Here is a 14,297-nt window from a genome sequence, read left to right as displayed (position 1 = left end):
CATTACTTAACCCCTTCTTCCCCATCTCCTGACCCCTCCCCTATCACCTGATGTCTCCCCATATCACCTTACCCCTCATCCGACCCCTCCCCCCATTACCTGACTGCTCCCCATTACCTGGCTTCTCCATCTCCTGATCCCTCCCCCTCTCATCTGATCCCTCTCCCTGTCACCATACCCCTCCACCCTCATCTGACCCCCTCCCCCCATTTTCCTGTCACCTGACCCCTCCCCCATCACCTGACCCCTCCCCCTCTCATCTTATCCCTTCCCCATTTCCTGACCCATCCCCCCTCCCCCTATCACCTTGCCCCCTCCCCCTATCACCTTGCCCCCTCCCCCATCATCTTATCCCCTCCCCCATCATCTTATCCCCTCCCCCATCACCTGACCCATCCCCCTATCACCTGCCCCCTCCCCCATCTCCTTGCCCCCTCCCCCATCACCTTGCCCCCTCCCCCATCATCTTATCCCTCCCCCCTCATCTGTCCACTCCCCCATTTCCTGACCCGTCCCCCATTACCTGACTCCTCCCATCTCCTGACCCCTCCCCCATCACCTGACCCCCCTCCCCTATCTTTCAACCCCTTCCCCCATCACCTGACTCCTCCCCTCATCACCTGACAGAATTGGAAGATGATGGGAGGATGGTTGGGAGATGATGGGGGAATGGTTGGAGGGGGATGGTTGGGGGGGATGGTTGGGAGTTGATGGGAGGATGGTTGGGTGATGATGGGAGGATGGTTGGGAGATGATGGGAGGATGGTGGGGGAGGATAGTTGTGAGATGATGGAAGGATGGTGAGGGATGGTTGGGAGATGATAGGAGAATAGTGGGATGGTTGGGAGATGATGGGAGGATGGTTGGGAGATGATGGAAGGATGGTTGGGGGAGGATTGTTGGGAGATGATGGGAGGATGGTTGGGAGATGATGGGGGAATGGTTGGAGGGGGATGGTTGGGAGATGATGGGAGGATGGTTGGGGGAGGATGTTGGGAGATGATGGGAGGATGGTTGGGAGATGATGGGAGGATGGTGGGGGAGGATAGTTGTGAGATGATGGAAGGATGGTGGGGGATGGTTGGGAGATGATAGGAGAATAGTGGGATGGTTGGAGATGATGGAAGGATGGTTGGGGGAGGATTGTTGGGAGATGATGGGAGGATGGTTGGGAGATGATGGGGGAATGGTTGGAGGGGGATGGTTGGGAGATGATGGGAGGATGGTTGGGGAGGATTGTTGGGAGATGATGGGAGGATGGTTGGGGGAGGATTGTTGGGAGATGATGGGAGGATGGTTGGGAGATGATGGGGGAATGTTTGGAGGGGGATGGTTGGGAGATGATGGGGGGATGGTTGGGAGTTGATGGGAGGATGGTTGGGAGATGATGGGAGGATGGTTGGGAGATGATGGGAGGATGGTGGGGGAGGATAGTTGTGAGATGATGGAAGGATGGTGAGGGATGGTTGGGAGATGATAGGAGAATAGTGGGATGGTTGGGAGATGATGGGAGGATGGTTGGCAGATGATGGAAGGATGGTTGGGAGATGATGGGAGGATGGTTGGCAGATGATGGAAGGATGGTTGGGAGATTATGGGAGGATGGTTGGGAGATGATGGGAGGATGGTTGTGGGAGGATGGTTGGGAGATGATGGAAGGATGGTGGGGGATGGTTGGGAGATGATAGGAGAATAGTGGGATGGTTGGGAGATGATGGTTGGGAGATGATGGGAGGATGGTTGGGAGATGATGGGAGGATGGTTGGCAGATGATGGAAGGATGGTTGGGAGATGATGGGAGGAAGGTGGAGGATGGTTGGGAGATGATGGGAGGATGGTTGGGAGATGATGGGAGGATGGTTGGCAGATGATGGAAGGATGATTGGGAGATGATGGGAGGAAGGTGGAGGATGGTTGGGAGATGATGGGAGGATGGTGGGGGAGGATGGTTGGGAGATGATGGGAGGATGGTTGTGGGAGGACGGTTGGGAGATGATGGAAGGATGGTGGGGGATGGTTGGGAGATGATAGGAGGATAGTGGGATGGTTGGGAGATGATGGGAGGATGGTTGGGGAGGATGGTTGGGAGATGATGGGAGGATGGTTGGGAGATGATGGAAGGATGGTGGGGGAGGATGGTCGGGAGATAATGGAAGGATGGTTGGGAGATGATGGGAGGATGGTTGGCAGATGATGGAAGGATGGTGGGGGATGGTTGGGAGATGATGGGAGGAAGGTGGAGGATGGTTGGGAGATGATGGGAGGAAGGTGGAGGATGGTTGGGAGATGATGGGAGGATGGTGGGGGAGGATGGTTGGGAGATGATGGAAGGATGGTTGGGAGATGATGGGAGGATGGTGGGGGATGGTTGGAAGATGGTGGGGGATGGATGGGAGGATGGTGGAGGATGATTTGGAGATGATGGGAGGATGGTTGGGAGATGATGGGAGGATGGTCGGGGATGGTTGGAGAAGGATGGTTGGGAGATGATGGGAGGATGGTTGGGAGATGATGGGAGGATGGTCGGGGATGGTTGGAGGAGGATGGTTGCGGGAGGATGGTTGAGAGATGATGGGAGGATGGTTGGAAGATGATGGGAGGATGGTGGGGATGGTTGGGGTAGGATGGTTTGGAGATGATGGGGGATGGTTTGGAGATGATGGGGGATGGTTGGGAGAGGATGGTTGGAGATGATGGGAGCATGGTTTGGAGAAGATGGGAAGATGGTGGGGGGATCGTTGGGAGGATGGTTGGGAGATGTTGGGGGAGATGATGGGAGATGATTGGGAGATGATGGGGGGATGGTTGGGAGATGATGGGAGGATGGTTGGGGGATAGTTGAGGGAGGATGGTTGGGAGATGATGATGGGATGGTTGGGGGAGGATGGAAGGATGGTTGGGAGATGATGGAAGGATGGTTGGGGGAGGATGGTTGGGAGATGATGGGAGGATGGTGGGAGATGATGGGAGGATGGTGGGTGATGGTTGGGGTAGGATGGTTGGGAGATGATGGAGGATGGTGGGGGGAGGATGGTTGGGAGATGATGGGAGGATGGGGGGGTGGTTTGGGTAGGAGGGTTTGGAGATGATGGTTGGGAGATGGTGGAGGATGGTTGGGAGGTGATGGGAGGATGGTTGGGAGACGATGGGAAGATGTTGGGGGATGGTTGATAGATGATGGGAGGATGGTTGGGAGATGATGGGGGATGGTTGGGGGAAGATGGTTGGGAGATGATAGGAGGATAGTTGGGACATGATGGGAGGATGGTTGGGAGATGATGGGAGGATTGTTGGGAGATGATGGGAGGATGGTGGAGGATGGTTGGGAGATGATGGGAGGATGGTTGGGAGATGATGGGAGGATGGTTGGGGGAGGATGGTTGGCAGATGATGGGAGGATGGTAGGGGATAGTTGGGACATGATGGGAGGATGGTGGGGGTGGTTGGGCGATGATGGGAGGATGGTTGGAGGAGGATGGTGGGCGATGGTTGGGAGATGATGGGAGGATGGTTGGGTGATGATGGGGAATGGTTGGGGGAGGATGGTTGGGTGATGATGGGAGGATGGTGGAGGATGGTTGGGAGATGATGGGAGGATGGTTGGGAGCATGTTGAGGGATGGTTGGGTAGGATGGTTGGGAGATGATGGGAGGATGGTGGAGGATGGTTGGGGGAGGATGGGATGATGGTTGGGAGATGATGGGGGGGATGGTTGGGATATGATGGGAGGATGGTTGGCAGATGATGGGAGGATGGTGGGGGATAGTTGGGACATGATGGGAGGATGGTTGGGGAGGATGGTGGAGGATGATTTGGAGATGATGGGAGGATGATTGGGAGATGATGGGAGGATGGTCGGGGATGATTGGAGAAGGATGGTTGGGAGATGATGGGAGGATTGTCGGGGATGGTTGAAGGAGGATGGTTGGGAGATAATGGGAGGATGGTTGCGGGAGGATGGTTGAGAGATGATGGGAGGATGGTTGGAAGATGATGGGAGGATGGTGGGGATGGTTGGGGTAGGATGGTTTGGAGATGATGGGGGATGGTTTGGAGAGGATGGTTGGGAGATGATGGGAGGATGGTTTGGAGAAGATGGGAAGATGGTGGGGGATCGTTGGGAGGATTGTGGAGGATGGTTGGGAGATGTTGGGGGAGATGATGGGAGGATGGTTGGGAGATGGTTGGGAGATGATGAGGGATTGTTGGGGGATGGTTGGGAGATGATGGGAGGATGGTTGGGAGATGATGAGGGATTGTTGGGGGATGGTTGGGAGATGATGGGAGGATGGTTGGGAGATGATGGGAGGATGGTTGGGAGATTATGGAGGATGGTGGGGGATGCTTGGGAAATGATGGGAGGATGATTGGGGGAGGATGGTTGGATGGTTGGGAGATGGTGGGGGATGGTTGGGGTAGGATGGTTGGGAGATGATGGGGGGATGGTTGGGAGATGATGGGAGGATGGTTGGGAGATGATGGGAGGATGGGGGGGATGGTTGGGTAGGAGGGTTTGGAGATTATGGTTGGGAGATGGAGGATGGTTGGGAGGTGATGGGAGGATGGTTGGGAGACGATGGGAAGATGTTGGGGGATGGTTGATAGATGATGGGAGGATGGTTGGGAGATGATGGGGGATGGTTGGGAGATGATAGGAGGATGGTTGGAGATGATGGGAGGATGGTTGGGAGATGATGGGAGGATTGTTGGGAGATGATGGGAGGATGGTTGGGAGATGATGGGAGGATGGTTGGGGGAGGATGGTTGGCAGATGATGGGAGGATGGTAGGGGATAGTTGGGACATGATGGGAGGATGGTGGGGGTGGTTGGGTGATGATGGGAGAATGGTTGGGGGAGGATGGTGGGCGATGGTTGGGAGATGATGGGAGGATGGTTGGGTGATGATGGGGAATGGTTGGGGGAGGATGGTTGGGTGATGATGGGAGGATGGTGGAGGATGGTTGGGAGGATGGTTTGAAGATGATGGGAGGATGGTTGGGAGCATGTTGAGGGATGGTTGGGAGATGATGGGAGGATGGTGGCAGGATGGTTGGGAGAAGATGGGAGGATGGTTGGGAGATGATGGGAGGATGGGGGATGGTTTGGAAATGATGGGATGATGGTTGGGAGATGATGGGAGGATGGTTGGGGGAGGATGGTTGGCAGATGATGGGAGGATGGTGGGGGATAGTTGGGACATGATGGGAGGATGGTTGGGGAGGATGATTTGGAGATGATGGGAGGATGGTGGAGGATGTTCGGGGATGGTTGGAGAAGGATGGTTGGGAGATGATGGGAGGATTGTCGGGGATGGTTGGAGGAGGATGGTTGGGAGATAATGGGAGGATGGTTGCGGGAGGATGGTTGAGAGATGATGGGAGGATGGTTGGAAGATGATGGGGGGATGGTTGGGGTAGGATGGTTTGGAGATGATGGGGGATGGTTTGGAGATGATGGGGGATGGTTGGGAGAGGATGGTTGGGAGGATGGTTGGGAGATGATGGGGGGATGGTTGGGAGATGATGGGAGGATGGTTGGGAGATAGTTGAGGGAGGATGGTTGGGAGATGATGAGGGATGGTTGGGGGAGGATGGAAGGATGGTTGGGAGATGATGGAAGGATGGTTGGGAGATGATGGGAGGATGGTTGGGAGATGATGGGAGGATGGTTGGGAGATGATGGGAGGATGGTGGGGGATGCTTGGGAAATGATGGGAGGATGGTTGGGAGATGATGGGAGGTTGGTTGGGAGATGATGGGGGGATGGTTGGGAGATGATGGGGGGATGGTTGGGAGATGATGGGAGGATGGGGGGGATGGTTGGGGTAGGATGGTTTGGAGATGATGGTTGGGAGATGATGGGGGATGGTTGGGAGGTGATGGGAGGATGGTTGGGAGACGATGGGAAGATGTTGGGGGATGGTTGATAGATGAAGGGAGGATGGTTGGGAGATGATGGGAGATGGTTGGGAGATGATAGGAGGATGGTTTGGAGATGATGGGAGGATGGTTGGGAGGATTGTTGGGAGATGATGGGAGGATGGTTGGCAGATGATGGGAGGATGGTAGGGGATAGTTGGGACATGATGGTGGGGGTGGTTGGGCGATGATGGGAGGATGGTTGGGGGAGGAGGTGGGCGATGGTTGGGAGATGATGGGAGGATGGTTGGGTGATGATGGGGGATGGTTGGGTGATGATGGGAGGATGGTTGGGAGATGATGGGAGGATGGTTTGAAGATGATGGGAGGATGGTTGGGAGCATGTTGAGGGATGGTTGGGGTAGGATGGTTAGGAGATGATGGGAGGATGGTGGAGGATGGTTGGGAGATGATGGGAGGATGGTTGGGAGATGATGGGGGGATGGTTTGGAAATGATGGGATGATGGTTGGGAGATGATGGGGGGGATGGTTGGGATATGATGGGAGGATGGTTGGGAGATGATGGGAGGATGGTTGGGGGAGGATGGTTGGCAGATGATGGGAGGATGGTGGGGGATAGTTGGGACATGATGGGAGGATGGTTGGGAGATGATGGGAGGATGGTTGGGGGAGGATGGTGGGTGATGGTTGGGAGATGATGGAAGGATGGTTGGGTAAGGATGGGAGGATGGTGGGGAATGGTTGGGTGATGATGGGAGGATGGTGAGGAATGGTTGGGAGATGATGGGAGGATGGTTGGGTGATGATGGGAGGATGGTTGGGAGATGATGGGAGGATGGTGGAGTATGGTTGGGGGAGGATGGTTTGGAGATGATGGGAGGATGGTGGAGGATGTTTGGGAGATGATGGAGGATGGTTGGGAGATGATGGGGGATGGTTGGGAGATGATGGGGGAGGATGGGAGGATGGTTGGGAGATGATGGGAGGATGGTTGGGAAATGGTCGGGGGATAGTAAGGGAATTGTTGGGAGGGTAGCGGGCAATTGTTGGGGGATGGTCGGAGATGGATGGCAGGATGGTGGGCAACGGTTGTGGGATAGTGGGGGAGGATGGTTGGAAGTTGATGGGAGGATGGTCGAGGTTGGTTGGGAGATGATGGGAAGATGGTGGAGGATTGTTGGGAGATGATGGGAGAAGGGTTGAGAAATTGTTGGGAGGATGGTTGGGGGATGGTCGGAGATGGATGGGACGATGGTGGGCAAAGGTTGGGGGATAGTGAGGTGATGGTTGGGGGTAGATGGTTCGGAGATGAGGAAGGATGGTGGGGGATGGTTGGGAGATGATGGGAGAATGGTGGGGGATGGTTGGGGGAGGATGGTGCAGTATGGTTGGGAAATGGTCGGGGGATTGTTGGGAGGATGGTTGGGGGATGGTGGGCAATTGTTGGGGGATGGGAGGAGATGGATGGGAGGATGGTGGGGGATGGTTGGGAAATGGTCAGGGAATGGTCAGCAGTCTCAGTGGTCACATGTTGTTCTCTCTCTCCTCAGACACCCGTTCACGGGTCAGGAGGCGGTCCTCTCCAGCGGTTCGGGGTTCTTGGTGTCCTCAGACGGTTTGATTGTCACCAATGCTCATGTGGTGGCCAATAAGAGAAGTGTGCGGGTGAAGCTGCATGATGGAGCGATGTATGAGGCCAGTCTCTGGGCCATCGACCCCGTACAGGATATCGCCACCATCAAGATTACCCCCAAGGTAGGTGGCCTGACCTCCAGCTTGTGCTCTGCCTGTAGGTACAACCAAACCAATATGTCTTCTCTGCAGGCCCCTCTGCCCACCCTGCCGCTGGGCCGCTCCTCTGAAGTCCGCCAAGGAGAATTCGTCGTCGCCATGGGAGCGCCGCACTTACTGCGCAATACCATCACCTCCGGAATCGTCAGCTCGGTACAGCGAGGGAGCCGAGAACTCGGACTGTCCAACAAGGACATGGACTACATCCAGACCGACGCCATCATAGACGTGAGTGATGTCATCACCCTCATCATCATCATTATATATCCGGAGTGATGTCATCGCCATCATTATATACGTGGGGTGATGTCACCAGTCCCATATTCCTGCCCCATGGAAGGCAGACTCCACCCCTAGAGGAACACCAATCCTGGAGGAGGAATGGAGTCCACAGGGGAATCCCCTCCCCTGACCCCTAACTACCAAGCATACTCCCATTTCTCTCTGCTCCTCCCACTGTGCTCTGCTGAGAGCTGTGATTGGCTCCTGTGTTCGATACATAGGGACTCCATTAGGCTGACCTTAGAAGTACCCCCTCCCCCACACCGTCCCAAAAAATGTGGGCGGGGCCAGGAAGGAGTAAGTCATAGGATCAGATGAAGGCGGAGTTTCGTTGTCTTACAGTTTGTCCTTCTATCTCCTTCCAGGTTGGTAATTCTGGAGGCCCGCTGGTCAACCTGGTGAGTACCTGTCTAGTATATACTCCTTGTATACTCCCCCCCCCCCCCCCCATTTATATTGTACTCATCTTACCTCCCTCCATTATATACTCATAGTACCACCCCCCATGTAAGAATGAACTGCACCTGTGGCAGCCAATCAGACTCCCCCGACCTGTGGCAGCCAATCAGACTGCTCCCTCCTGTGGCAGCCAATAAGACTCCTCCCTCCTGTGTTCTCTGTGTCTCAGGACGGGGAGGTGATCGGGATTAACACCCTGAAAGTGACGGCCGGCATTTCCTTCGCCATTCCCTCCGACCGAGTGCGGGATTTCCTCCAGCGGGAAGAGAAGAAGAATCAGAGTAAGAAGGGGGAGGGGCATCACCTGGGTGTGCCAAGGTTTCTCCGCCCACACTGAGTGCAGGGTCATTATATGGGAGGTCTTACTGTATCCAGGTAGATGAGGGGGCGGAGTATAGATCTTGGGGCAAGGGTGTGAATATATCCAGGTAGATGAGTGGGCAGAGTATAGATCTTGGGGGAGGGGTGTGAATGTATCCTGGTTGATGAGGGGGCGGAGTATAGAACCTCGGGGGAGGGGTGTGAATGTATCCTGGTTGATGAGGGGGCGGAGTATAGAACCTCGGGGGAGGGGTGTGAATAGATCCTGGTTGATGAGGGGGCGGAGTATAGAACCTCGGGGGAGGGGCGTGAATATATCCTGGCTGGTGAGGGGGCGGAGTATAGAACCTTGAGGGAGGGGTGTGAATATATCCTGGCTGGTGAGGGGGCGGAGTATAGAACCTCGGGGGGGGGGATATATCCTGGTTGATGAGGGGGCGGAGTATAGAACCTCGGGGGAGGGGTGTGAATGTATCCTAGTTGATGAGGGGGCGGAGTAAAGAACCTCAGGGGAGGGGTGTGAATGTATCCTGGTTGATGAGGGGGCGGAGTATAGAACCTCGGGGGAGGGGTGTGAATGTATCCTGGTTGGTGAGGGGGCGGAGTATAGAACCTCGGGGGAGGGGTGTGAATGTAACCTGGTTGGTGAGGGGGCGGAGTATAGAACCTCGGGGGAGGGGTGTGAATGTATCCTGGTTGATGAGGGGGCGGAGTATAGAACCTCGGGGGAGGGGTGTGAATAGATCCTGGTTGATGAGGGGGCGGAGTATAGAACCTCGGGGGAGGGGCGTGAATATATCCTGGCTGGTGAGGGGGCGGAGTATAGAACCTTGAGGGAGGGGTGTGAATATATCCTGGCTGGTGAGGGGGCGGAGTATAGAACCTCGGGGGGGGGGGGATATATCCTGGTTGATGAGGGGGCGGAGTATAGAACCTCGGGGGAGGGGTGTGAATGTATCCTAGTTGATGAGGGGGCGGAGTAAAGAACCTCAGGGGAGGGGTGTGAATGTATCCTGGTTGATGAGGGGGGCGGAGTATAGAACCTCGGGGGAGGGGTGTGAATGTATCCTGGTTGGTGAGGGGGCGGAGTATAGAACCTCGGGGGAGGGGTGTGAATGTATCCTGGTTGGTGAGGGGGCGGAGTATAGAACCTCGGGGGAGGGGTGTGAATGTATCCTGGTTGGTGAGGGGGCGGAGTATAGAACCTCGGGGGAGGGGTGTGAATGTATCCTGGTTGGTGAGGGGGCGGAGTATAGAACATCGGGGGAGGGGTGTGAATGTATCCTGGTTGGTGAGGGGGCGGAGTATAGAACCTCGGGGGAGGGGTGTGAATGTATCCTGGTTGATGAGGGGGTGGAGTATAGAACCTCGGGGGAGGGGTGTGAATGTATTCTGGTTGGTGAGGGGGCGGAGTATAGAACCTCGAGGGAGGGGTGTGAATATATTCTGGTTGGTGAGGGGGCGGAGTATAGAACCTCAGGAGGGGTGTGAGCATGCGGTGGTAGACTGGGGAGGAGTTGGGTTGTGGTCATGTGACCGAGGCGTTTCCTCCGCAGGCTCCTGGTTCCGGAAGTCGGAGGTGCAGCGGCGATACATCGGGATCACAATGCTGACACTGAGCCCCAGGTACGATGGGGGGTCACATGACAATATAATGACAGGGTCTCTGCTATCAGAGCGATTGCCCCGCCCCTATTCCCCTCTGTCCCCTCCTCCTTCTGGTCACATGGTGTGTTTGCTATCAGAGATTGCCCCGCCCCTATTCCCCTCTGTCCCCTCCTCCTTCTGGTCACATGGTGTGTTTGCTATCAGAGTGATTGCCCCGCCCCTATTCCCCTCTGTCCCCTCCTCCTTCTGGTCACATGGTGTGTTTGCTATCAGAGTGATTGCCCCGCCCCTATTCCCGTGTCTCCTCCTGGTCACATGGTGTGTTCTTTGCTATCAGAGCGATTGCCCCGCCCCTATTCCCAAGTCCCCTCCGCCTGGTCACATGGTGTGTTCTTTGCTATCAGTGTGATTGCCCCGCCCCTATTCCCGAGTCCCCTCCACCTGGTCACATGGTGGGGTGTTCTTTATTGCCCTAGGGGTTGATGATGTCATTTGGGGGCAGGCCCTCCTTGGTGGGCGGTTCTAATGGCCCTGTAATTTTTCCCTCCAGGATTCTGGCAGACATGAAGTTCCGGGACCCCAACTTTCCTGACGTCTCCCATGGAATTCTCATCCACAGAGTCATCATCGGCTCCCCGGCACACCAGTGAGCCCAGCATTCAGGTCCAAGGGGCGGGGACAGGTGTACCATGTGACGTCACTGTAGATAGAAGTACACTGACATGATGGGAGGGGGGAGGAGTCAGGTGTACCATGTGACGTCACTGTAGATAGAAGTACACTGACATGACGGGAGTGGGGAGGAGTCAGGTGTACCATGTGACGTCACTGTAGATAGAAGTACACTGACATGATGGGAGGGGGGAGGAGTCAGGTGTACCATGTGACGTCACTGTAGATAGAAGTACACTGACATGACGGGAGTGGGGAGGAGTCAGGTGTACCATGTGACGTCACTGTAGATAGAAGTACACTGACATGATGGGAGGGGGGAGGAGTCAGGTGTACCATGTGACGTCACTGTAGATAGAAGTACACTGACATGATGGGAGGGGGGAGGAGTCAGGTGTACCATGTGACGTCACTGTAGATAGAAGTACACTGACATGACGGGAGTGGGGAGGAGTCAGGTGTACCATGTGACGTCACTGTAGATAGAAGTACACTGACAGATGATGGAAGGGGGGAGGAGTCAGGTGTGTCATGTGATATCACTGACCGATGATGGGACATTTCATGATACAAAGTTCTTCCAAAAGGGATTCATAATCTCACAAGCCAATCAAACGTCACGTTTTTACGTTGTGGTCGCTGAGGCTGGTCATCATAGGGACCACTGGTCACAGATCCACTCTGATGGGCTCTGTGCATTCCTCGGGTGATCTATCTAATGGTGGCACGGTCACGGTGTGCCCATGCCTTGCAGGAAGGGCGTTTATAAACACTCAGATCTGAAGCGCCCAACACCCGACGTTTAACCCCTTCATGGTGGAGGTATAACAAACCTTAACTCTTTCCTGGCTGGCCATGTGTCCTCAGAACTGCCCCAATTGGTGTAATTTCTGAGGGCCCCTCCTTCCTTGGTTTTGATGGGTTCTGGTGGCTCTGGTTGGGTATTACTTTCTGTCTGGAGTCAGGTGGTGGGTCCTTTCTTCCTCCTGGGTGGGTCCTTTCCTCCACTTGGATGGGTCCTTTCCTCCACTTGGATGGGTCCTTTCTTCCACTTGGGTGGGTCCTTGCTTCCTGTTGGAGGTTTCTTCCACTTTGGTGGGTCCTTTCTTTCTCATGGGTGGGTACTTTTTTTTCCACTTGGTGCGTCCATGCTTCCACTTGATGGGTCCTTTCTTCCTCATGGGTGGGTCCTTGCTTCCTCATGGGTGGGTCCTTGCTTCCTCTTGGGTGGGTCCTTGCTTCCTCTTGGGTGGGTCCTTGCTTCCTCTTGGGTGGGTCCTTGCTTCCTCATGGGTGGGTCCTTTCTTCTTCATGGGTGGGTCCTTTCTCCTTCATGGGTGGATCCTTTCTTCCTTATGGGTGGGTCCTTTTTTCCACTTGGTGGGTCTATGCTTCCTCTTGGTGGGTCCTTTCTTCCTCATGGGTGGGTCCTTGCTTCCTCTTGGTGGGTCCTTGCTTCCTCATGGGTGGGTTCTTTCTTCCTCTTGGTGGGTCCTTTCTTCCTCTTGGTGGGTCCTTTCTTCCTCTGGGTGGGTCCTTTCTTCCTCCTGGGTGGGTCCTTGCTTCCTATTGGAGGTTTCTTCCACTTTGGTGGGTCCTTTCTTCCTCATGGGTGGGTCCTTTTTTCCACTTGGTGGGTCCATGCTTCCACTTGATGGGTCCTTTCTTCCTCATGGGTGGGTCCTTTCTTCCTCATGGGTGGGTCCTTTCTTCCTCTTGGTGGGTCCTTGCTTCCTCTTGGTGGGTCCTTGCTTCCTCATGGGTGGGTCCTTGCTTCCTCTTGGGTGGGTCCTTGCTTCCTCTTGGTGGGTCCTTGCTTCCTCTTGGTGGGTCCTTGCTTCCTCATGGGTGGGTCCTTGCTTCCTCTTGGTGGGTCCTTGCTTCCTCTTGGGTGGGTCCTTGCTTCCTCTTGGGTGGGTCCTTGCTTCTTCATGGGTGGGTCCTTGCTTCTTCATGGGTGGGTCCTTGCTTCTTCATGGGTGGATCCTTTCTTCTTCATGGGTGGGTCCTTTTTTCCACTTGGTGGGTCTATGCTTCCTCTTGGTGGGTCCTTTATTCCACTTGATGGGTCCTTTCTTCCTCATGGGTGGGTTCTTTTTTCCTCATGGGTGGGTCCTTGCTTCCTCTTGGTGGGTCCTTTCTTCCTCATGGGTGGGTTTTTTCTTCCCTGGTTCTGGTGGCTCAGACTTCCAGTGTGCGGCTGTTAATGAGCTCTGCCAGCACAGAGCACTGGAGAGGGAGGGCAGGAAGCAGCTTTTTTTCATAGGATGGGAGGTACAGTACTCCATGTGGCCTTTTCTTCTCATCTCAGGGGGGAGGACAGGCCTGGTCTGCGCTGAGGTTGGCACACTGACCCCTCCCATCTCTCCTTGTGTTTCCTCAGAGCCGGCCTGAAGCCTGGTGACATCATCTTGGAGATAAACGCCCACAAGGCAGTGACCGCCGAGGACGTCTTTGACGCTGTGAACAGCCAACCCAAACTCTCCATGACTGTCCGGCGAGGGTACGAGACCCTGATGGTCAATGTCATCCCGGAGCCGGTGGAATGATTGGATGAAGAGCGCCCCCCTGTGGTGATTCGGGGTCATTAGAGGGAGAGGAGTGCTTAGCGGCACGTCGTGACTTTTCCGAGTTCTGGATTGAGACTGACATATCCATCCCCAGAATCCTACCAATTGTGGCCCTTCAGGAGGATCCAATCACCGCCATTGGTAGTCTGAGCACTGCACACGCCTCCTCTACACCCTGAGCGGGAATGGATGGGAGATTAAAGGCGGCCATGTTGGGTGATTGACCCCGAAATGTGCTCTGCCATCATCATCTAGGGAAGTCTGCACTTGGGTCATGTGGTGTGTGCAGGCTCCGCCTCTCTGAGTTTCTGACATTAATTGGGGAGATCCCTGCACCCCATCATCCCTCCAGGTACTGTGGGGGAGGGGAAATTGCAGTCATCTTGCAATGCCGGAGTCCTGGATTTGTTCTCCACATGGGCACCATTTTTCTTCAGAACTCTGTAGAAGGCCCCGCCTTCATGAATAAATACAACCAATGAAAAGCTTCCTCTGGGTCTTCCTGATGTTTGTCTGCACTGATAGGTTCCGGACCTGGGTATGCCTGGGAACCTGAATTTCCTGAGAATAGGGGGCGGAGTGGTGGGAGGGGCTAATAGTGGCATGCATATCACTGTGATAACAGTGGGAGGGGCTTAAAATGTAAGCCTATGTACAGAGTACAGGGTCAGGGGTATGTAATGTACAGAGTACAGGGGTCAGGAGTGTGTAAT

The 14,297-nt window shown here is 55.0% G+C and overlaps 1 protein-coding gene across 1 annotated transcript; it reads left to right on the top strand.

Moving 5' to 3' along the window:
* The first annotated feature begins 7,348 nt into the window (after nucleotides 1–7,348).
* On the top strand, nucleotides 7,349–14,073 carry HTRA2 (HtrA serine peptidase 2). Its single transcript, XM_089665250.1, has 7 exons — nucleotides 7,349–7,636; nucleotides 7,706–7,900; nucleotides 8,320–8,352; nucleotides 8,583–8,694; nucleotides 10,291–10,360; nucleotides 10,893–10,988; nucleotides 13,398–14,073. Exons 1-7 carry the CDS (start codon nucleotides 7,364–7,366, stop codon nucleotides 13,561–13,563), a joined length of 945 nt encoding a protein of 314 aa, XP_089521376.1. The 5' UTR covers nucleotides 7,349–7,363; the 3' UTR covers nucleotides 13,564–14,073.
* Nucleotides 14,074–14,297: the final 224 nt, after the last annotated feature.

Source organism: Staurois parvus, unplaced genomic scaffold (assembly GCF_062004578.1).
Source record: "Staurois parvus isolate SC_StPar_1 unplaced genomic scaffold, SC_StPar_1.0 ptg002163l, whole genome shotgun sequence".
NCBI classification, from domain to species: Eukaryota; Metazoa; Chordata; class Amphibia; order Anura; family Ranidae; genus Staurois; species Staurois parvus.
Note: the sequence above shows the minus strand (reverse complement) of the source record. Positions and strands in the feature narration are given on the sequence as shown.

Excerpts from the sequence above, each read along its gene's own strand:
- HTRA2 (XM_089665250.1), top strand. The coding sequence starts at position 7,364 with ATGGTTGGGAAATGGTCAGGGAATGGTCAGCAGTCTCAGTGGTCACAT. Across the intron at positions 7,901-8,319 it reads AGACCGACGCCATCATAGAC|GTTGGTAATTCTGGAGGCCC; the intron begins GTGAGTGATGTC and ends ATCTCCTTCCAG. Across the intron at positions 10,989-13,397 it reads ATCGGCTCCCCGGCACACCA|AGCCGGCCTGAAGCCTGGTG; the intron begins GTGAGCCCAGCA and ends GTGTTTCCTCAG.